Raw genomic sequence first — 25,115 nt, 5'->3', positions numbered from 1 at the left:
CATTTGAAGGCAATAATACCAAACACTAACAAAGTTTATGTAACCTTTTGACCCACTGGGAATGTGATGAAAGAAATAAAAGCTGAAATAAATTATTCTCTACTATTATCCTGACATTTCACGTTCTTAAAAATGTAGTGATCCTAACTGACCTAAGACAGAGAATGTTTTGTACAATTAAAATGTATTTAAGGTGTATGTAAACTTCTGACTTCAACTGTAAGTGTTTAGTATATACTGCCATTTATCAGATTCGTACTTCAAATTCTAGTCACATTTTACTGTAAAATGTTTCGGTTACTGTCATACTGTCCCTGATGGAGTGAACGAGAAATTGTGTCAAATGAAGAAACACTAGGGGGTCTCACTTGAGAGCCTTGCCCATCTCTGATGAACTTGATAAAAGACCAAAGACCCCCCCCTGGACATACAGGTATAAAAGGAGGGAATTGTGCGTCTTTCAAACGGGGGGGTTACTCCACACAAGGGCCCATCCTGTGGAGCACCTATTCCAGTACAGAGTAATATTAGTACCCGTAGTGGTTCTGGTCGGGGAATTCCTCCACTGAATTCGCGGACCAGAGGGCTAGGGAGGAGTCTTCCAGGGAGCCGAGTTAGTGGGGTCTCTTGGGATAAGAGTGCACATGATCGCCACGGTGGAGATGAAAGGCGCTAGGTACAAGCAGTACACCTGGTCAGTTGTTCCGCGTTACCTAGTTCTACCGGCTCGGACCTGAGAGAACACAGGACGAGACCGACTCAACCCTGAGATTGTCAAATCTCGTCAAGTTATTAGGTGTTGCCCAGCCTGCTGCTCTTAATATGTCTGCTTGGGAGGTGCTGTTGGCCACTGCCCACGAGGATGCCACACTTTGTCGAGTGTGCTCGAACCCGCAAGCGGGCGGGCATGGCCTGGATGTGATAGGCCAATGCAATTGAACAACTCTGTGGGAAAGACTAAGTTTGGAGACAGCGTTCTCTTTCCGCTGTCCAGCAAAGCAGACAAAGAGCTGCTCGGAACATCTAAAGCTCTGCGTGCGGTACGCAAAGCACGTACCAGGCACAGCAATGAAAAGGCTGGGTCTGCCTCCTCCTGGGGCAGCGCTTGCACGTTCACTATTTGGTCCCTGAAGAGGGTCATTGGAACCTTAGGCATGTAGCCTGGTCGTGGTCTTAAGACAACATAAGTGTCTGCCGGACCGAACTCCAGGCAGGTGTCGCTGACAGAGAACGCTTGCAGGTCCCCAACCCTCTTGTTGGACGTGAGCGCGATCAGGAGGGCCGTCTTCAAGGAGAGGGCTTTGAGCTCGACTGATTCTAGCGGCTCAAAGTGGGGTCTCTGAAGGCCTGTGAGAACCACTGAGAGTTCCCAGGAGGGGAACAAGCTTGGCCGGGGATGATTCAACTAACGGGCGCCTCTAAGATACCTGATAATCAAGTCGTGCTTACCCAAGGACTTGCCGTCCACTGCATTGTGGTGGGCCATGATTGCAGCTACATACACCTTCAAGGTGGAGGGGGACAGCCTCTCCTGCAGAAATGAGAGCACTGACCCAACTGCGCACCTCTGTGGGTCTTCAGACCGGGAAGAACATCAATCGCGAACAAGCTCAACTTTAGGGCGTAAAGTTGCCTGGTAGAGGGAGCTCTGGTTTGGTTGATCGTGTCTATGACAGTAGGTGGTAAGCCACTTAGATCTTCCGCATCCCATCCAGGGGCCAGGCGTGGAGGTTCCAGAGGTCTGGGCGTGGATGCCAGAGGGTGCCCGAGAAAGAAGGTCCTCAGGGGAATTCTGCAATTTGTTGCGAAGAGCGTGAGATCCGAGAACCAAGTCCGTGTGGGCCAGTAGGGGGCCACCAGAGTGACTTGTTCTTCATCCTCCCTGACCTTGCACAGCACCTGTGCAAGTATGCTCACTGGAGGAAATGCGTACTTCAGCAGCCCCCTGGGCCAGCTGTGTGCCAGCGCGTCTGTCCCGAGTGGAGCCTCCGTTAGGGAGTACCAGAGCAGGCAATGGAAGGTCTCTTGGGAAGCGAACGGGTCTATCTGTGCTTTCCGAACCGCTCCCAAATCAGTTGGACTGCCTGGGGGGTGGAGCCTCCGCTCTCCGCTGAGCGTACCTTTTCACGACAGCGTGTCCGCTGCCATGTTGAGGTTGCCTGGGACATGAGTGGCGTGCAATAACCTGAGTCGCTGCTGGCTCCAAAGGAGGAGATGGCGGGCGAGTTGTGACATGATGAGCGCGCATGCCGCCATGTCGATTTATGTACGCTACCGTCGCGGTGCTGTCTGATCGAATCAAGATGTGCTTGCCCCATATTAGCAGGCGAAACCTCCGCAGGGCAAGTATTACAGCCAGCAACTCTAGGTAGTTGATGTTCCAACCCAGCCAGGGCCGCGTCCAGGAGCCCCAACCCTGTTTGGAGTTGTCTGTGGTGACTAGAACGCATCAGGACACCTGCTTTAGGGGGACTCCTGTCCGTAGAAAATTGAGGTCTTTCCAGGGGTCAAAAGTCTGGCAGCAGGCGGGGGTGATGAACACACGATATGTCAAGTCAATTTTATTTGTATAGCGCCTTTCACAAACACACATTTCAAAGCAGCTTTACAGAAGATCAGGCATTAACAGACAATAAAACTGTAATGTCTATAATGTCGATGAATCCTCATTGTGTAATTAGATAAAATACGATTGTTAATCGTGTTTAAAAATAATTAAATAATAATTGTATTAATAACCCAGTGAGCAAGCTGAAGGCGACTGTGGCAAGGAACACAAAACTCCATAAAATGTTGATTAATGGAGAAAAATAACCTTGTGAGAAACCAGACTCACTGTGGGGGCCAGTTCCCCTCTGGCTAACATGTGAAACGCAGTTGAACCTGGCTGGTAATTTCGGTGATGTTCGGTGTGGTCCATCCTAAATCCAAGGTTCAGAAAATGGCATATGAATTATCCCATGTCTTATGGTTGGAGTTGGCATCAGTTCATCATAATAAACTGAAGTGATGTTTGGCTGGCACCGGCTGCATTTAGTCATCATCATTCAGCGGCCCTTAGCAGTGGAGTCCAACACGAAGCAGGAATGGTGCTGGATCCAGCTGGTTCTGGTGACCTCAGGATAGGATGCCCGAGGTTGAGACAGGGAAACAAATAAAATAATATAAGCATAGATGCCATTCAATTTATTGCAGAGTTATAAATCATGATCAGTGTTTCTGGTTCTGGCAGACGAAACTAAAGCAGCCTAATTGTGGGTTGGAGGATAAATTATGTGTATGCCTGGCTAAATAGATGAGTCTATAGTCTAGACTTAAACTGAGGGAGTGTGTCTGCATCTCGAAATGTGTTAGGGAGACTATTCCCTAGTTTAGGAGCCAAATATGAAAAGGATCTACCTCCTTTTGTGGATTTTGATATTCTAGGAACTATTAACAGGCCAGAATTTTGCGATCATAATGAACGTGATGGAATATAGCATGGTAGAAGGTCACATAAGTTCTGTGGAGCTAGACCATTCAAAGCTTTGTATGTAGTTAACAGAATTTTTAAATTAATACGAAATTTAACAGGTAGCCAATGTGACAATGATAAAATGGGGCTAACATGATCATATATCTTGGTTCTCGTTAGCACTTTGGCTACTGCATTTTGAACCAATTGAAGTTTGTTTATTGATCTTGCTGGACATCCTCCCAGTAATGCATTACAACAATCTAGTCTTGAGGTCATGAACGCGTTAATTAGTTTTTCGACATTAGCAACAGAGAGCATGTGCTGTAATTTTGCAATATTTCTTAGGTGGGAGAATGCTGTTCTACAAACATTGGTAATTTGATTTTCAAAGGACAGATTGGTATCAAATATAACACCTAAGTTCTTTGCTGTTGAAGATGATGTAACCGTACATCCATCAAGAGTCAAATTATATTGTAGTGGCTTATTTTTAATTTTGTTAAAAAAATTTTGATCCAATAATTAGTACCTCTGTTTTGTCAGAATTGAGTAGGAGGAAATTTCTGGCCATCCAATATTTTATTTCATTGATACACTCTGCTAATTTGGAGAATTGTGAAACCTCATCAGGTTTTGAAGAAATATAAAGTTGTGTATCGTTTGCATAGCAGTGGAAACTTTAGGAGAAAAGCAGAGGCCCTAAAACTGATCCCTGTGGCACTCCATATTTTACTTTTGTTTGGTTTGACAATTCCTCATTTACTTGGACAAAGTGGTAGCGGTCTGCTAAATATGACCTAAACCATGCTAATGCAACTCCACAAATGCCAACATAATTCTCTAGCCCATTCAAGAGAATGTCGTGATCTACCGTGTCAAATGTAGCACTAAGATCTAAAATTACTAGATGAGAAATGCAGCCGCGATCAGATGATAAGAGCAAGTCATTTGTAACTCTGATTAGTGCAGTCTCTGTACTGTGATGAGCCCTAAATCCTGACTGAAATTCTTCGTATATACTATTTCTCTGTAGAAATTAACATTTGGGAGGATACTATCTTTTCTAGTATTTTTGACATAAACGGGAGATTTTAAATCAGTCTATAATTAGCCAGTTCTCCAGGATCAAGTTGTGGCTTCTTAATAAGTGGTTTGTTAACTGCCATTTTAGTTTCTTGGGACATGTCCTAAGCATAGCGAGGAGTTAATAATATTAAGAAGAGGTTCTGAAATTACAGGAGATACCTCTTTTAAGAGCTTAGTTGGTATAGGATCTAACAAACTTGTTGTGGCTTTTGATGTTTCGATAAGTTTTGTTAGCTCTTCATGACCTATGATAGTGAAGGATTGAAGTTGCACATGAGGAAAATTATTAGACACTGTTTTCTGAGGTGCTATGACAGATGATTGCATAATTCCATTGAAATTATTTCAATTTTATCTGTAAAGAAATTCATGTAGTCATTACTCTTGTGTTGCGACATAATATCTGGTTCTGTTGAGACTTTATTCCTAATCAATTTAGACACAGTACTGAATAAATACCTAGGATTGTTGTGGTTATTTTCTTTTGAGTTTACTCAGTTATGCTGACCTGGCAGCTTTTAGTGCCTGTCTGTAGCTACAGACACTATCCTTCCATGCACCACGAAATACTTCTAATTTAGTATTTTTCCACATGCGCTCCATTTTCCAAGCTGCTCTCTTGAAAGCATGAGTGTGATCATTGTACCATGGTGTAGGGCTTATTTCTTTAATTTTCTTTAATCGAAGTGGGGCGACAATATCAAGAGTGTTAGAGAAGACTGCATTTATATTTTTTGTTATTTCATGAAGTTGTTCTGGGCTTTGGGGTTTATTGAGTGTATGAAATAGGTCTGGAAGTTTGTTAGTGAAGCTGTCTTTAGTGGTCCGGGGCCTCAAGGACTTTCGGGAGGGGGTGGGGGCGTGCGATTCATGAGGGGCGCTCGATGCTGGGGCTGAGAGCTGGGCCCAGTTTGGGGCCTAGCGGCTTGTCTTCTGGAAGCCGCAGGAGGACACCCTCATTGAGCAGACGGAGCATGGCCCGCAGTGGTGGGGCATTATGTGGGAAATGGCCTCTGTCTGTTTCGTCACTGCTGAGAACTGCAGGGTGAAGTCCTCCACGGTGTCGGCGAATAGACCTAACTGGGAGACTTTGGCATTGAGGAAGCGTGCTTTGTCCACGTTCTGCATCTCGACCTGGTTCAACCAGAGATGCCATTCCTGGAACACGTGGGTGGCCATCGCCTGCTCGAGTGTCCGTGGTGTGACCTTCGTGGCCCTGAGGGCGAGGTCGGTCGCTGAGCGCTGTTCCTGCAACACATTGGGGTCAGGACTATCCATGTGCAGATCTTTGAGTGCCTTGGCCTGGTGAACTTGCAGGAGGGCCATGTGTGCAGGGTGGAGGCGGCCTTTCCAGCGGCTCTGTAGGCTTTGAGGTCAGTGACAACGTCATCCTACAGGCCTTGGAGAGGGGATTACCAGGCGATCCACCTGGGGGACCTCTGAGTACCCGTGGGCCGCCCCGCCGTCAAGGGTATTGAGAGTGGATGAGCGAGGAAGTCGGTTACAAGCAGTGAAGGGTGTCCTCCACGACCTCGTCAGCACATCGTGCACCTCCGGCAAGAAAGGAACCGGGGGCGCGTGGCTGTGAACAGCACCCAGACCCGAGGGACCGATCGTCTAGCCGCGAAGGCTGTGGGGAGTACGGAGGGTTCCAGTCCAACCCTACGCTGACGGCGGCCCGGGAAGCATATCGGCCATCTGGGCATCAGCCTCAGACTGGGCGTGCCGACCCGAAGGCGGCAGTCCAGTCGAGTCTTCCACGTTAGATGCAGAGTAAGCAGAACCACTCCCAAATCAGCTGGAGCCTCCACTCTCCACTGATACCAGCGGATGCGCTGTCGCGATCAAGGTATGATCATCGGCGAGTAAGGGAGTAATCAGACTGGCCGTGAGGCGAGCCGCTATCACCTGGACAGAAGTTAACGAGCGTGCCGTGGGGTGGGTGGTTCGTGGGGATCTACCCGGCTAAACGGAGCCTGCTGCCATCCCCAAATTGCCTCCATCGCCAGCCGGGTTGTCCTCAATCCCGTAGGAAGGGTCGACGTGGGGGGCGGCTGGATTGGCGTTCCTCTTTAAGAAGGAAAGCCGCAACGTTGCCATGTTGAGGTTCTCTCAGTGGGAACATGAACCATCCACAAATGCCTCGGTCTGATCGCTGCCCAGAGGCAGCGTCTGTGACCGTCAGGAGCAGAGAGAACTACACAGGGGTGGAAGGGCATCTTTATAAAGAAGCGTCCTGAAAAGGATGTTCAACGCGGCTGTGTATTGCTCTTTTAGAGAAATGAAACTCTTAAGAAAATCTTCTCTTTTAGAAGCGCTGTCGAAGCGCCCAGGGGCAAAGCTGCACTGCCGTGCAGAGAAGGAAGCCGCTGGTATGCGCCTTAGATCCAACAGCATACGCTCTATAGAGATGAGCGGAACAGTATGTGACTGACTGCAGTTCGCTGATCACACAACTGCTCAGTTCCGAAGAAAAAATCTGAATTGACAGAGGCACGATTCCCTCCTTTTATACCTGTATGTCCGGGAGGGACATGCAAATTCTCATTGCCGTTTTCTCAAGTTCAGAGATGTGCAAGGCTCTCAAGAGAGACCCCTAGTGTCACTTCATTCGACACAATGTCGAAGTGAGCATAAGGGTGAGTAAATGATGAGATAATTTTTACTTTTGGGAGGAATATCCCTGTAAGTGTAATTCCCAATAGTTTTGAAAATGAATATATTGTATATTTATGCTCAACCATAATTCACCATGATATTCATATATTTAGGTTATGTTGGTGATGTATTTTGATAATTGGTGAGATGATCTTTTTGTGAGAATATTTTCTCCTAGAAGTTTTTTGAAAATGTAAGCTCCTACAATGTCTTTTTAATTGTACTATATCAGGTCTTTATTCACTCAAAATGCAGCTATTGCCACTCCAGCTTAGCAGACACTAGTGTATATAGTGACAGTGATCGGCCATAAAGGGGGAGAATGGCCATCCTGCTCATCAGAAAAGGAATGCCCGATTGGTTTGATATTAATACCCCATGTCAAATTTTACCAGCTATACCTTTATGGTAACTTGGAACTGAAAGAAAAAAAAATAAAAGTACACCATGGTTTCCTTGTCGCATGAAATATGTTATACGTATGCAGTCAAAGATGATTCTGTGAAATAGAGTAGGTCCAAAAATGTATTAAAGCAATTACAAATAAATTAAAGCAGTAAGCCATGAGAGGCTCCACTTTGCATCTTGCCAAAGAACGCCCCTTACCCATGGTAAAATCACTGCAACTCTGTAAATGATATTGTAGTTATGATTAAATTTGATCAGTACAGTTTACATTACATTTGATACTTATTTTGTCTGGAGCATCTGCATGCCATATTCTTTTTGCTATACATCCAAAACAAGCAGTTTTATGCATCAGTTAAGACAACAAATCAACTTCACATAGCAGCATGAACAACATTAACAAAACATTGTTATTGCAATTTTGCCAGAATTATGCGCAGAAATTGAGCACTGGACATGTCTATAATTGGTAAATGTTACACTGCTGCAAAAACACTTTGGGTCTGTTCCAAAACTTAGTGAGCTGTCTCCTGCCTACATAGGAAGCCGTTGTCTATGGCAGCATCCTAACTGAAATGGTGCCTCAAAAGAGACCAATTTGGAAAACTCTTTATAGTTAGCTCCCACAGTGCACGGGAGACTCTACTAGCAACTCGTTTCAATACGGCAAAGTCTTTCTCAAGGCAAGTCAGTCCACTTGGCAGCCAATCTGGAGTTTATTGACTGGGGATGTCTGTAACTAAAAGGTGACTTGTTCTTTTATAGGTAAGGCGATACTTCCATTCCTACATCCGCAGTATTGGACGTTCCAATTTCTCCCATTTATTTTAATTCAAGTGCTCTTTCTAGGGATAAATATACAGGTGATGTAAGAGTAACGATGCGATACTCATAAATATGCATAGTACACACAAATTTTGGGTAAAATAATTGGATTTCTATCATATTAATTGTAGTATTGAATGCATTTTAAGTATATTTACAATCAAATTTCTCTCACTTTGTATAGAAATTAGTATAGCGGTCTTGGATTAATTTTTCCTACGAGCTCGTAATGGTGCATTCTGGGATCACCCACCCCGGGGAATGATACCGTAGAGTTTGGCCAAAACGAGATCTCTTAAGAGGCAGCACTCACCCTCATGATATCCCAGGTGTGTATGACTTTCTTCACCAGTACACATTTGAAGGAAAATATCTTAGCTCAGTAGGTCCTTAAAATGCAAGTGAATGGATATTTCTCTTTTGAAGCTCCAAAAATCACAGACAGTCAAAATTAAACATCATCGATACAACTCCAAAAAGTAATGTCTTCTGAAGCGATATGATATGACTTTTGGTGTGGAAAAAAAGTTAATTATTTAAGTACTTTTTAACAATAATCCAATGCTTCGGGTAAACTTCATGACAGGGTGGAGTCCAAGTTGTCTCTTGGTGACGTACTGTATTTGCGTTGCCATGATACAGACATAATCTCATGTTCTCCACTCGGTTGAGACATCCAGAATAAGCACGCAAACATAGCATTGCGAGTAAAGAAACGGATACATATATATATATATATATATATAATCTCAAAACCAATCAAGCTATTGTACAGCATTCCTCCTCACTTGTAAACGGTGCTGCTCTTCTGGCTGTGACGCATGTGCCTTAGTTCTCCTGTGTTTTAAGTTCAAATGTGATTATGTCACACACACAAAGAACTACTGACCGGAAGCATGATTAAAAGTTAAAAATACTGTATATAAAAAAAAATGTACGCCAAAAGAGATCGTGTCATTTTAGAAGACATTCATTTAACAGCTGGAGTTGTATGGATGACGTTTATGCTGAATGTCTGTGATTTTTGTAGCTTCAAAAGAGAAATCACCATTAACATGCATTTTAAGGACCTACTGAGTTAAGATTTATTTTCTATTTTTCTTCAAATGTTTTCTACTGAAGAAGAAAGTCATACACACCTGGAATATCATGAGGGTGAGCAAATAATGAGAATTTAAATTTGGGTGAACTACCCCTTTAAGAAGCCTACCTTTTGGAATAGCCTTTGTGTCAGGACCGTGCCTATGATGTCTTAAAGTGATGCCTCCGGAGGAAGCTCACAAGGTTTTGAAACAGACCTATTTTAAAAAGAACTTTTTTTGTTCAACAGAAGTAGACCTCAATGGAATGATGTAATTGAGACTTCATGATTACTGTATTTCCTGGAATATGTCACAATTGTTTTCATCATTTGAAAGGTCCTGCAACTTATAGTCCAAAGAGTCTTGTATACAAAAGTTATACGTAACTGATGTCAGCTGGTCAAATGCACGTGCACCAAAACGGATGAAAACATCAGTCATAGAGATAGTAGAAGCGTTTTAAAGTTGCCAATTTAGAGTATTTTGACTTTACAAAGTACTTTATGCATCCAGTTTAAATATTTTGTCCATTATAACATTATTATTATTCTAACAAACGCTAATCCTCACATGCCCACAAAATTATGTTTCATCACACTAGTAGTATAAACTTTCAGTCAGTGAACCGGATAATTAATACATTGCTAGGAGGGTTGCATATATCAGAAATATCCACAATCGCTAATGTTAATGAATGAATAGAATACTAACAACACTAATTTACTGACTAAAAGCTGTTTATTTGAGCACAGCATAGAGTTACAGATGTTATAAACAGCTGTGGCTTACTTGTTGTTTCTTTCATGAAACATAAAAAGTATACGTGAAATCTTAACGGAGCGTGCTTGACATCTGAAACGGTGAGTGGCTGCTCCTGGTTCATAGTGCCTGCCACATGCAAACCTGTCAGTGCAACTTGTACAGAGATGCGACTTACTGTATGTGTTTTTTCTTTCTCAACGGCGTGATTTGGACCCGGTGTGACTTTATTTCCAGAAAATACGGTAGTTCATTGTGGCAACTGTAATTGTAATACTTATTTAATTAATTGTGCAGGCCTAATAAAAAGATACATTTGTTATTAATAAGTACTGGAATTAACAATTCTTCTGCCAAATAATTTAGTTCAATAGCGCAACAGTAGGCTGTTTGCGGTTGCCAAGCAACAAAACAACTGGTTGCATTAATATAGAATGTGCAGCCATAGGTGTACGTTTACGGTCATTTTACAGCGGGTTTGAATGTGGCTCATCCAGTCAGAAATTAGAGTCTGAACTATCTGTTTATTAAAGAAAACCAAGTTGCATCTGCAAACAAATGATGCAAGACCTTTCTCAGAAATAACTTTAATTTACTAAGCCATGTTGCAATTACTTTTAAACAAATGGTATCAAAGTCATTTTTAGTGGATGTGTGATGTGGTGTCCTAGCAGAGTAATCACACGTGTAGTTCATCACATTAATTATGGACATGTACCACTAAATTTGACAACCAGAAAGTGTCTAAAAAAAGTATCTAAATTTTGAACAATATATTTTGTTTTATAATTTAAAATGAATTCTTTGGTGAAATGTTTTGCTTAAAATATCGCTTTAAGATAAACACCTGTAGTTTTCACTTTCAAAAGAGGAATCAAACTTCTAGGGCTGCTCCCGACCAAAGAGTTTCCTAGACCACTAATAGTCATTAGTTTTAAGTCAGTAGTCAACTAGTTGTTGCATGTTTAATTACTTATTTAATTACTTTATATATTTATTCATGTATGTGTTGGGGGGCATCAGAAAATGGTTCGAGTTCCAGGGCTGAGAAAGAAGCAAAAGTAACATTGCTAACAGTGTTCTACATTACAGAGAAATACTAAACCGTAATAATTTATACATTTTACAAGCGCACGCACGAAGCAAGCCCCAGTGACTCTGGCAAAAGTGGTAATGATTCTGAATGTGTCAGAAAGAACAATAAGGAGGCTGTTTATAGAGAGAAATGCACATTAGGTTTATGCCGACAGACGATGATCTCTGGGATCAACAATGGTCAGAGCGATCGCCAATAGTTGATTCCTTTGACGATTTCAAGACGTTATTTGGCTCATTTTTCCATGTATTCAATTTATTATTATCAAATTAATATTACAAATAATGGCCCATAGCCACACTGACATGTACTTGAAAAACACACTTTATTGTATTTTTAAGAACACATGACAGAAATGCCATCTATGCGCATGTATGACACTTTGTACGGAGGCGTGCAGTCTCGTGGAACACGCACATGTAAAAGGTTCTCACACTTTCTTTGTTTCAGTCTTCTGAAAATGTTTTTTGCAAGAACTGCATCGTCTATGAGTGCTGCAAATGACCTCGGACATCTCAGCTCAGGAGGTGCTTTGAGTTCAGTTCGTTTTATTTCCACAGAGCAGTTCATTGTGACCACAACAATGCAACATATACATTTGTGATTAAAACATAAAATAATACAAAAAAACAGTCACCTTATATTTCAGTGATTATTATCATCATTATAATTATTATTTTTACATTTATAATAGTTTTTATGTCTTCATTTGTGTAAGTAATTTTTGCCTGCAAGTTTAGGTTGATACTTGCCTGACAGTAAATGGAAAGGCGGTTATTGTATATAATTTTTTTTATCACGTCATTATTTTAATTGCTTTTTCTTTTCGTTTGGAGTGCAATTTTAGACATGTATTTTGATTTTAAGTTTTTCATTTTTTAAATTAATTAAATTTTTAATGCAGAATCACTAAAGCAAGAATATTCACTGATCCCTCACCCCAGGGGTTGTCTTTGTTGCAGAGCCATCTTTCAAAAAGTTGAACAACACTCATTTTAATTGCACTTAATTTTTAGGTAAAATAAATAAAAAATAAAGTTTGAAATGAAGGTGTCTTTGCTACGAAAATGATCCCATAGTAACACCTAGCATCCAACCAGTGGTAATACCGGTGTTCGTTGGTTTCCTGTGGAGTTTTTTTTCTCTGTGACCAATCAAACCTGGTCGGCCAAGACTCTTCTCATTGACTAATGTTTGATTTACTATTAGAGGGCAGCCCTACAAACTTAACATCGAAACAAATCCTCAGTGACAAATCTAATGTTTAAAGTGGGTTGATTTAAGCACAGTTAAGTTCACTATTAACTGCTCTTTCTCAAGTGTGCATTCTCTTCATTAATAACAGTTTGATTGATCATACAAGATTTTGTCTAGTGACACAAGCCTTTGTTTTTAACAATATCCAAATTAACAGCAAGAGGGCAGCAGACAGTAGTTTATGAAAGCCATACAGAAGATGTCTGCTGGTATTGGAATGTCTAGATACACTTTACTCCCAAATTCCTTTCGTTGTATTTTCTGAGCACCTCTTGACTAGGGATTAGGTACCTAAAAAAAAGGATGTACAGTTTACACTCTAACCCATGACCGTTGCAGCACAACTATTAGAAAACAGTAATTGTTGTCATCACAGTTTACTCAAAATATGAAAATGGTCATTTACTCACCCACATGTTGTTCTAAACCCATATAACTTTCTTCCATGGAACACAAGTAGATGTTATGCAGAATGTTAGCCTTAGTCACCATTCACATTCATTGCATCTTTTTTGCATAAAATGAAAGTGAACGGTGACTGCAGCTGTCTCTCGCTTACGTTCTGCCTAACATCTCCTATTGTGTTTCACAGAAGAAAGAAACTCCTATGGGTTTAGAACTGTGTGTACAGAGTAATGATTTGTGTATGTGAGACGCATGCTCCGGTATTATTGGAGAGGAGAAAGTGTGTATGTGTGTGAAGGTCACATGTACAGTATAGCTACACTGGAGCTGCGACCGCAGAAGAACAGTGCTGAGATCGACAGGGAACTCTGTGGCTGCCTCCCCTCACCCAACACTGCACTGCACTCGATGGCATGCTTGTTTTCCCTGAACTAACAATACACTGCACTCTGAATCTGCGCTGAATCAACACTATACAATTGTCTCATGTCCGCTCACTCCAGCTGTTTAAGGCCTAAAGATCCTCCCTGCCTAATTTAGGATCCCATCAAAAGTACATTATTGCTGTCTGGCCTTTTCTTATATGGTGTGTCAACTTATATTTGCAGCCTGTGGCTTTCTCTCTGTCTCCTATCTCTCTATTCTATTCTGCCTCTCATCTATATCTGGTGTCAATGTGTGCTTATTATAAAAAGTTAAAGTCACTTGTGCCTGGTGGGATAATATTTATGCAGAACATATTGTAATATCTTAATTATCACATCAATGAGAAATAATTTTTTCAATGAGAAAGAGAATAAAAAAGTGTGCAAGTCAGTAATTCAAATATTTATTCCAAAAAGTATTGATTAACTTTGACAACAACAGGAACATTTACACATTGCTTTTGTTATGTAATGTAGATGTAAAAGGGGAGGTGTAACTAAAAACAGAATTGCAACAATAATAATAATATTAAAGGCAGTTATGATGGAAGTAAATGGGCCAGTCCATTAATGCTCATTGTTTCAAAAGTATGACCACAAGACGTAGACATTATACGTATTAACATGATTATAGTGTGATAAAATCAGGGATTTACCTGTTTACCAGATTTAACAACACAGAAAAGGTTAGTGATTTTATGACCGTAGATTAATGTTAAAAGGATAGTTCACCCAAAAATTTAAATTCTCTCATTTACACAACCTCATGTCATCCCATGACTTACTTTCTTCAGTAGAACACAAAGATTTTTAGAAAAATATCTTGACTCTGTAGGTCCATACAATGCAACTGAATGGTGATCAGATGTCAAAATGCACATAAAGGCATTATAAAAGTTATCCATAAGACTCCAGTGGTGAAATACATATCTTCTGAATCAAAGTGATGGATGAGGGTGAGAAAAGTTCAATATTTAAGTCCTTATTTACCATCACTCTCCACTTTCACTTTTACATTCTTCTTCTTTTGTTTTTGGTGATTGGCATTCTTTGTGCATATCACCACCTACTGGGCAGGGAGGAGAATTTATGAAAAAAATTGACTTAAATATTTATCTGTTTCTCACCCTTACCTCCCATATTGCTTCAGAGGGTATGGATTTAACCACTGGAGTCTTATGTATTACTTTAATGTTGACTTAGTACTTGTTGGAACTTTTAAATTTTGGCACCCATTCACTTGCATTGTATGGACCTACAGAGCTGAGATATTATTCTGAAAATCAAAATTTTTGGTCTGCAGAAGAAATTCATGCATATCTGAGATGAGTAAATGATGGGAGAATTTTCATTTTTGGGTGAACTATCCCTTTAATGTGCAAAGGCAATGTTAATGTTTTTGTTGCAATTCTGATTTTACATTTCTGGCTAGGTCATATAATTAAAGTGGGTCATGTTTACATACCCTCTTTTTGTCTTATAGTATATAATGTGAAGTTACAGTGTATTGGTACCTGTGGTTGACCTGACCTTTTCCCCTTATTAGGGTCAGCAGCAGTATGAAGGGCGGAGGTGGAGAAAAGGAACCTCCGGTGGAGGGAGAGGTCAGCGGAAAGCGGCCCAAACGCAAGTGCCTGCAGTGGCACCCGCTGCTTGCCAAGAAAGCTCCAGACTACTCGGAGGAAGAGGAGGAGGAGGATGAAGAGGAGCTGGAGAAGGTGAGTCATTGTACAGGCTGGATTAACTAATGAATCTGCATTAACCCTGCTCTAGTGTTCCCTGCTGAAAAGACTAGCAGATTTTGTGTTTTGGATGAATAGTTTAATAGGCCTGGAGTAGACTTTTAGCTTCATGCAGCTTTCTTCAGTGTTGCTGTTGGAAATGATAAGGTTTCCTTTGTGTTTTCTCTTTCCAATTTTTTCTACTCTTCACCTCAGGAGCCAGTGTTATGTGCAAAGAGTGGGGCTCAGGAGACCGAATGTGGTGGAGTGGAAGATGATGGTGAAGAATTTTCATCTGAGCAGCGGGCTCGACGGCCCATGAACGCCTTCCTGCTGTTCTGCAAACGGCACCGCTCGCTGGTTCGGCAGGAGCACCCACGACTCGACAACCGGGGTGCCACTAAGATCCTGGCAGACTGGTGGTCTGTATTGGATCCCACAGAAAAACAGAAATACACAGACATGGCCAAAGAGGTGAGAGACCAAATTAAGGGCCGTTCACTCAGGACACATTTTTGTGTCTCTCTGCAGTGTAAAGATGCAATAAATGGACATCTTTGACTATTGTGATGCATGTCATGCCACGAGCGCCACACTGTAAAGACACCCCGTGAAGTTAAAAGAGGGAATCAAAGCCTATTTTTATGCAAGAGCCCCTTAAACATAGGAGGTGAGCAGGTTTGGATTTGTACATTAAAACAATTCCTCTTTTGGGTGGCCTGTGTAGCTCAGCGAGTAAAGACGCTGACTACCACCCCTGGAGTCCCAAGTTCGAATCCAGGGTGTGCTGAGTGACTCCAGCCAGGTCTCCTAAGCAGCCAAATTGGCCCGGTTGCTAGGGAGATTAGTCACATGGTGTAACCTCCTCATGGACGCTATAATGTGGTTCAATCTTGGTGGGGCATGTGGTGAGTTGTGCATGGATGCCGCGGTAACGCGTTCAACAAGCCACGTGATAAGATGCATGGGCTGATGGTCTCAGACGCAGAGGCAACTGAGATTCGTCCTCCACCACCCAGATTGATGCAAGTGTACTACACCACCATGAGGACTTGGAGCAAATTGGGCATTCCAAATTGGGGAGAATTTTTTTTTTATTACTCCACTGTAAAGGTGAAGTGTAGAATTTCCATGCTATTAGTGTCACCAAAAGGTATTGCGAAAATAATGATTGAATGTTTTCAACAGGTTTCCTTAACATTCCCCACATTTGCAATTGGTCTGACAACCAGAAAGTTCTGCAGAAAATTCACATCATTGGGCTGTATCGGGCTGCTTGGGATGCTCAAACAAAAAGAGCAAGATTTTGATAGTGCAACAGATGTACTATGTTTTAAATTTTCAGGGAAATCAAACTTGAAATTTCTTATTTATAGATGTCCATGTATATAAAGTAATTTAACATCAGACAGATGTATCTCTCACCTTTTAAAATAATGCTAATCATAAATCAATGTAAGGGACACACATCATGTCCATTATGGAGTATATCTCTTTATACTATAAGCTGATTAAAACCCAGGGCTCATTGTGAATAAGATTTATAATTTAATGAACCGGTTAACATCTGCCCTCTCATTGCGGTCATAGTTCCATTTTCTAGAGTGGGGTCTTCAGTAGACGATCAGTTATTAGCCTTTGCTCCCAAACATTCTAAAGTCAACGAATGCCTCATCTCTGCCTCTGCACAAGATCAGATGTCAGATTGGGTGAAATTGGTGTTCTGTGATCTTATGCCTTTACATTGTAATGACCCTGGTAGATGTCATGTATTATCTGAGATGATGTTTGTTTTCATCCATAAGTGTGTACTTCTCTGGTTTGAATGAAATAGTTCAGGCAGAAAAAATAGATTTGTCATTATTTACTCACTCTCATTGTATTGCAAACCGTAATGCTGTAATTTTTTTGTGGAACACAAAAATAAATTATCAAAAATTATAATCTCAGACGTTATGTAACTGTTCAGTTTTAAGAATGAAATGCTTCTCAGTGTCACATTTTAAACTTCTGCTTTTCTATTTTGTTTAGTCTAGAAGTGTTTGAATCTACAGTATTATATTAATGGGGTGTTTTGCATTGTACAGTATAAGGATGCTTTCATGAAGGCTAACCCAGGTTACAAATGGTGTCCTGCCACCAACAAGCCGGTAAAGAATCCCTCCCATTCTGTGAATAATGCCCGTAAGAAGGTCTGGTCCCTGCCCTCTAACCCTAGCAAGGATTCTTCCGTTGCCAAAAAACAGCCCAAAACTGACAGCACACCCCAGCTCAACTTTTCCATGGCAGGTAGGTACACAACAGTAAAAAAGCATTTAACGATGAAAAGACAAAACTGTGTGACATCTCTTAGCACCTTTTCCTCTGCTGTGTTCATAGATCCCACTAAGATGGGGGGCCTAAGCATGCTGCTGTTAGCTGGGGAACACGCCCTGACCGCCAGAGAGGTATACGATCAGCATCGTAATACATGACACTACAAAACTTATTACAGTCTTAGCATTAAAGTAATTTATACAGCACATCAGGATGCTATCCTTCTATTTCACCAAAGATCCCAAGAGCCTAGGATAAGTCGGAGAGCCAGACTTTTGACCAATCGATAAAGTCTGGTACACGTTGTAGTTTGCTTTTAACTGCCCATTCAGTAAGTAGTTCTTTTTAGAAAGAGTAGTTGTTTCCATCCTGCAATTTTCTGTGCAACATCTCATAATTTGCTTAAAAATGCTTTGATGGAAACCTAGGATTGGTGCTACTGCCACATTTGTTTTGGCCAGCAACAGTGTGATTTTACGAGGTGTACAAAACATGTTGATATGTTAGCAGTGTAAACAGGTGTTTTTTTTGTTTGTTTTTTTTTTATCTAAACTGAAATAAAAAAAAAAAATCTGTGTGCTTTCTTCAACACAAACATCTATGTATTAAATTGGTCCAGTTAAACAAGGTTTTTAAAACCAGAACAGAAAGCAGGGGTCCAGATGAGAGCAGTGTCCTTGTTTCCCGATATGATTAAGGCAAATCTGCATCATTTTGTACTCATGGCAGACCTCTGATGATCAGTGCTCACGTAAATAGACTATAACAGGCCCATCTCCACTGATACAGCAGCCACAGTGGGTTATGACTAAACACACTGGCACTGTTTTGGGCCCCTAAATTGTGTTTTTGCGTGCGTGCTTGCGTTTACTTTTTTTTTTGTGAATGTCCCCACAAACAGGAAAACCTGAAATAAGCTACAGTAAATGTATAATTCCAATTGGATATAACGAATATGTCGTTAGCTCAGTATATAGTCCATGGAAAGTCTCCACCATTTATATAAATTCAAACTTGTGTGCGATTCAGGGATGTTTCTGAGCTGTGTGTTTTGTTTGTGTGTGTGTGTTCCACAGACTATCACCCCTGTTAATCCTCTGTAAATTCCATTTTCCTGCCACTTAGTGATCCTAATTGCCTTCGGCGCAGTGCATTTGTCACTGAAGAGAGCCACGGGAGGTTTAGACAAAACAAAAGACAATGGCTCCATGTTTGTAGACTAATTACATTACATCATCTGTTTAGCTCATTTTGAGGAGAGGATGTAGAGGAAATGGCAGGGCAATATTCTCTACCTGTTGAATATTGATTCATACCGTCCGTAGTTATGGGGGATATTGTAAAAAAAGAATTCAGCCTTTTGGCAATATTTAAATATCCCAGTGTTAATGTATTTTCCCTTAATGGTTTAAAAATGGGTCCTTTTTCAATCGGAGCAATCAAACAGATATTCAATGTTTGAAGTGTTTCAAATATGTAGTTGCAGTAAAAAATCTAGTTAAAATAACCAAGGCATATTTTCCTTACTGAAAGAAAACAAGGAAGAATGTTGTTTAATATTTGTATTAACATGCTTTATGCATCAATATAGCAATACATTATACATCAATTTTACCTACATACATTTTTAATACAATTACTATATTTTTAATACAATAACTGCATTTTAATACACAAATAATGCCATGTTGGTTTTATAATAAACAGATCTATCAACACTGCAGGCACTTAATGTGCCGCATCATGTTGCAATGCACTGTCAGTTGATCGATATCCTGTTTCAATTTGTCATTTTGCATAGAATTTTGCACTTTATTTTAAATAATTAACTTGATTTTATCCTGTCCATCTGAAATAAAATCATTTTATTTGCAAATAACATGTTTTTATTTGTTATTTATTTTTGATCCCCTTTTCTCCCCAATTTGGAATGCCCAATTCCCAATACTTAGTAGGTCCTTGTGGTGGTGCAGTTACTCGCCTCAATCTGGGTGGCGGAGGACAAGTCTCAGTTGCCTCCGCTTCTGAGACAGTCAGTCCGCGCATCTTATCACGTGGCTCGTTGTGCATGACACTGCGGTGACATGCTACTCTCTGCGATCCACACACAAATTACTACACGGCGCGTTGAGAACGAGAACCACTAATCGCGACCACGAGGAGGTTACCCACGTGACTCTACCCTCCCTAGCAACTCGCTACTCCAGAGGTGGTAGTCAGTGTTAGTATTCGCAGAGCCACCCAGGCCCCTACAAATAACATGTTTGAATTAATTGCATGATGTTTCTGATCTATAGACAACAATATATAATTTAGTGTATATCCGTATTTGTATAACATGTATGAACTTTTGTTTTTGTAACATGAAAACATGAGAAGTCTGTTTTCATTCCGATGGATAAAGTTGAATACAAAGTTATTTGCCCATTTGCTGTTCCTGAAAGTCTAAGCAATATTTTTCTCTTTATTTATTCATTCATTCATTCATTCATTCATTCATTCATTTTTACTGTTAAAATAATTATTGAAAAGAGCAAGCTATGAATTAAATTATGTGTTAAACCTTGTTCCAAAAAGAGCATGTATAACAACAGTAAATTTGCTTCAAGGTAAACTGATACTAATAAATTAACATCAACGCAATCTCCCATTGATTAATTAGGAAGTTCCTGCAAAGCTTGTCTCATTGAGCAACAGTAACCAATGGTGTGCGAAGCTTAATGAAGGGTCAATTGATGAGCATTTTCCATTTTATAGAATCTACTTTTTTCTTTTCCATCATATTGTCAACAGAGGGAGATGTTGAGTTGCAAATGTCATTGATCAATTCAAAGAGTATGTTGATTCATAAATGTGCTTACTTTTATCACCTTGTTCTGCCTTACTGATGTTCTTTATTCATTTTAGATTTCCACCAGCTCTTCCCAGTCAGGAAGCACAGATGTCGTGAAACATACTGGGAAATCAGCCCTTTTCCAGCTCGCTGAGGTGAGGCTACCTGAAGACCTGTCAGTATTGAACAACAGACTCATAAAACCCTCCTTAGCAATGAGACGTCTCAGATATGCCTGATTGGCAGTGTAAATCTAAATGACTTGAGCTTAATTATCTTAATTATCTTCTCAGCAGATTTCTTCCAGTCCAGTGCAGCCAACTGGGGGAAGGAAAAATGCTGAGGATACAAGCTCTCTCACACATGTAGAGGTGAGAGGCATAGACCCGTGTGCCACTTTCACACTTGGGATTTTGGTGATTTTCAAAGCCCTGGTTCAATGGACCACACCGCTTAAAACCACTTAAACCAGCCTAAGATGGTAACTGGTTTTCAGCTGATCTCCTAGCCTGATCAGCTGACAAGTGCCCAAAACCCCTATAAGACCAGACTGGGAGACCAGCTGTAACCAGTAAACCAGTTTAGGCTTATTTCAGCTGGGTTTTTTTCATAAGGGCAAAGAGTTTGGTTCATTTTATTTGTGTAAAAACTCTTTCACCCCTCTTTGTTTCTTTTTTGTCCTCCTTAGGCCTCTGGACCATCTCAGCCAAGCTCACCAGACTTGCCCAAAAGTTGTGTTAAATCACCCCTGTTTCAGCTGGCTGAGGTACAGTTGTGCTAAACTCACCTAGAGACTGATTAAGTTAAACAGATGTCTCTCACAGTGCTACTAAATTTATGCTGTGCAGGAATAATCTTGGACGTATTTGAGAAATATAGTAGTAAAGACCAAATTGCATCTGAATTTAAAAAAGAATCAGTACATTAATTCCTCCTCAATGAAGTCAGAAACCGACTTTTTTTTTTTATTCAAAGGCTAGGTCGAATTTATTTGATTTGTTTCCCAATTACCTGTTCATTCAGTAATCCATGATTTTTTCAGTGGTCTGCGATAATACACAAAAACATATTTAAAAAAATAAATTCATTACTGTAATGACATTCAAACAGTCTTAACAGTTTTTGTGAGATTCACTCTGTGATCCTGAACTTTTGTTCGCTGTAAATGTGTTGTCTTGAAACCAAGCCAATGTTTGACAGTTGATGGTAACAAGCCTGCAGCAATTTAATTTAGCTAATTTAATTACAATTTCAGAATATTTAGCTGGTGTGATACCTTTTAGGACACAAACTCCCTCCATAAAGATGTGGAAATCCTGTTCTTTCAGTTGTTGGTTTTGATTTCAACACTTCTTGCCTCTGTCATCAAGAGTCTTCAGGTGGTACGGTTTTGGTTAAAAAAAATGATAATTATGTATCTAGCATTTTTTTGTCTTTCAACATGAGCGTGTGATATTTGATGATGGCTATGTACTGCAAGTCTGTGACCTACGCCCTTTCAGTACTCTTAACAAGCCCTGCAAAAAACAAGATATCGTAGGATATCGTATACATATATAAGATGCCTATTTTTTTAATAGGTAAATTGTGTGTCTATTATATCTTAAAATGCTACCTCCAGAGTTTGTTAAAACACTATTTGTGTTATGGGCATGAAAGATACTTCAAATTGTGCGACTTGTTGAGGAGAATGTACAGTTACCTTTCTAAGCATTCAGACTTAAAAAAAAAAAAAACATTTTAATTACCTGGCAGACAATAAAATGGACACACAAAAAAATCCATAGTCTTATTTTGAATGAGGTACCCAAGCCATACCTCAGAACCCGATTATCATATATCATATGCTGCCTTCAAGTGCATCTAAAAAGCTCCTACAACCGTGTCTTTCAAGTCGGAAACAAAATTCGAAAGAAGCCAAATTGTCATATACATGGCAAATTAAAAAAATGTAAATAAAGCACAATTTTATTATTTTAGCAGAGTCATTTCTTTCCATAATTTTCATAATGAAACGCCACTTCATTATCCTCTAGAGAGTTTTTCACTTGTAATTTCAACATTCATGTGCTCAGTACTTGTAAATATGATATTTTGCGATTCCTCCTGAAGGCTGCAATAGAGACTAGAGACAACCTAGCAACCACCTAGAACACTCTAGCAAGCAACTGCATAGCAACGCCCTGGCAACTATCCAAAATACCCTAGCAGCAGGTTTTGCACAGGGAAGCACCACAATAATTTTCTTCATAAAGTGTATAATTAACTTGAATACCATCACAGCATTGGGATTTTAACCAGAATCCTCCATTGATGAGCAGTATGTTTTCTGTTAAAAAATTAAATGATAAATCTCTTATCATTTACTCACCCATGTCATGTCAAACAACACTTACTTTCTTCCGCAGAACACAAACCAAGACATTATAATTAAAATATGATGCCTATTTGTCCTATCATTGTAAGTGAATGTGACCAAAATGTAAAGCTCCAAAAAGCACAAAGGCAGCAAAAAAGGTAATCCATGTCTTCTCAAGCGATTCAATAATATACACTCACCTAAAGGAATATTAGGAACACCATACTAATACTGTGTTTGACCCCCTTTCGCCTTCAGAACTGCCTTAATTCTACGTGGCATTGATTCAACAAGGTGCTGAAAGCATTCTTTAGAAATGTTGGCCCATATTGATAGGATAGCATCTTGTAGTTGATGGAGATTTGTGGGATGCACATCCAGGGCACGAAGCTCCCATTCCACCACATCCCAAAGATGCTCTATTGGTTTGAGATCTGGTGACTGTGGGGGCCATTTTAGTACAGTGAACTCATTGTCATGTTCAAGAAACCAATTTGAAATGATTTGAGCTTTGTGACATGGTGCATTATCCTGCTGGAAGTAGCCATCAGAGGATGGGTACATGGTGGCCATAAAGGGGTGGACATGGTCAGAAACAATGCTCAGGTAGGCCGTGGCATTTAAACGATGCCCAGTTGGCACTAAGGGGCCTAAAGTGTGCCAAGAAAACATCCCCCACACCATTACACCACCACCACCACCAGCCTGCACAGTGGTAACAAGGCATGATGGATCCATGTTCTCATTCTGTTTACGCCAAATTCTGACTCTACCATCTGAATGTCTCAACAGAAATCGAGACTCATCAGACCAGGCAACATTTTTCCAGTCTTCAACTGTCCAATTTTGGAGAGCTCTTGCAAATTGTAGCCTCTTTTTCCTATTTGTAGTGGAGATGAGTGGTACCCAGTGGGGTCTTCTGCTGTTGTAGCCCATCCGCCTCAAGGTTGTGCGTGTTGTGGCTTCACAAATGCTTTGCTGCATACCTCGGTTGTAACGAGTGGTTATTTCAGGCAAAGTTGCTCTATCAGCTTGAATCAGTCGGCCCATTCTCCTCTGACCTCTAGCATCAACAAGGCATTTTCGCCCACAGGACTGCCGCATACTGGATGTTTTTCCCTTTTCACACCATTCTTTGTAACCCTAGAAATGGTTGTGCGTGAAAATCCCAGTAACTGAGCAGATTGTGAAATACTCAGACCGGCCCGTCTGGCACCAACAACCATGCCACGCTCAAAATTGCTTAAATCACCTTTCTTTCCCATTCTGACATTCAGTTTGGAGTTCAGGAGATTGTCTTGACCAGGACCACACCCCTAAATGCATTGAAGCAACTGCCATGTGATTGGTTGATTAGAAAATTGCATTAATGAGAAATTGAACAGGTGTTCCTAATAATCCTTTAGGTGAGTGTGTGTGTGTGTGTGTGTGTGTATATATATATATATATATATATATATATATATATATATATATATATATATATATATATTAGGGCTGTCAATCAATTAAACATTTTTATCGAATTAATTACAAGGTGTCCCGATTAATTAATCGCGTTTAAATCGCATATACAAATATTTGCTGAGAAAGCCCCTCATATAAAAATAATTCAATATATAATGATGAAATAATTATACAGTTATCTTTAAATATAAAAAGAAATATATATAAAATGGAAAAATATTCATATAATTTAAATGCATTACATTCTTGTAGCAGAAGAGTTAATCATTGATAAGACTTCGGTTTTAGAATACAATGTATTGTTTACTACCATATTATTGATCATAAGTCAATCATTGGCCTACAGTTCACAGCAAGTCATTTCACAAGTGAATTTGTCAATCAGTCTGAGATTTATTATGAGGGCTTGTTTAAGGACAGTTAATGAACACCTGCGTCAGACATGCTTGTGTAGCGTCTCTGGTGTGTTGCATCATAAACATACAATGTTTAGGTCACTGTGTCAAGTTAAATATAGTTTGCTACTTAGCTTGTTTGCAGTCACGTGATTCTTATGATGCGCGAAATTCAGATGGAGGGCAGGAAGCGAAAAGCACAATGGACGAGATGGAGGAAAGTCCATACTTGACTAGTTTAGACGATATTTCGAGTGAAAGGAATAAACAGAAAATCACAACATATGTTGGACTTGATCCTTATGTTTTGTAAAGGAGCTATTTTTTTTTTTAACTGAATACTTGCTTGCCATCGAGGCAGTAGATATATGCAACTACCTTGTCCTCCAGACATCCTTCTACTCCAGAACACAAATGAAAGCATACAAAAGTATGGAGGCTTACAACTTTTTTGTTCTGTGGATTAACCTAGCAATAAACATTAAACACTGCGGCGCCTCTCGATGTTAGCGTTGCGGTTGTTTACGTGATTAGGTTAAACACTCTCAAAGGTCCGCCGAAACGCC

General features: G+C 40.3%; 1 protein-coding gene across 6 annotated transcripts in view; it reads left to right on the top strand.

Annotated features, from left to right (window-relative positions):
- Positions 1–25,115, top strand: part of LOC127635547 (HMG box transcription factor BBX) — a 53,676-nt gene that overhangs the window by 6,600 nt on the left and 21,961 nt on the right. For 5 of the 6 annotated variants that reach the window (XR_007969486.1, XM_052115646.1, XM_052115645.1 and 2 more), the window contains exons 3-9: positions 15,005–15,176; positions 15,396–15,653; positions 17,267–17,468; positions 17,559–17,626; positions 20,403–20,483; positions 20,622–20,699; positions 21,017–21,094. Coding sequence is in view for 5 of the 6 variants with exons in the window: in XM_052115646.1 (XP_051971606.1) it covers positions 15,018–15,176; positions 15,396–15,653; positions 17,267–17,468; positions 17,559–17,626; positions 20,403–20,483; positions 20,622–20,699; positions 21,017–21,094 (924 nt within the window). In the remaining variant the exon portion in view is untranslated. The remainder of the gene's footprint in view (positions 1–15,004; positions 15,177–15,395; positions 15,654–17,266; positions 17,469–17,558; positions 17,627–20,402; positions 20,484–20,621; positions 20,700–21,016; positions 21,095–25,115) is intronic. The other variant, XM_052115644.1, reaches the window with a different exon arrangement.

The sequence above is a fragment of the Xyrauchen texanus genome, chromosome 43 (genome assembly GCF_025860055.1).
Source record: "Xyrauchen texanus isolate HMW12.3.18 chromosome 43, RBS_HiC_50CHRs, whole genome shotgun sequence".
In the NCBI taxonomy this organism is placed as follows: Eukaryota; Metazoa; Chordata; class Actinopteri; order Cypriniformes; family Catostomidae; genus Xyrauchen; species Xyrauchen texanus.
The sequence above is the reverse complement of the archived record's forward strand: the minus strand, read 5'-3'. Positions and strand labels throughout refer to the sequence as shown.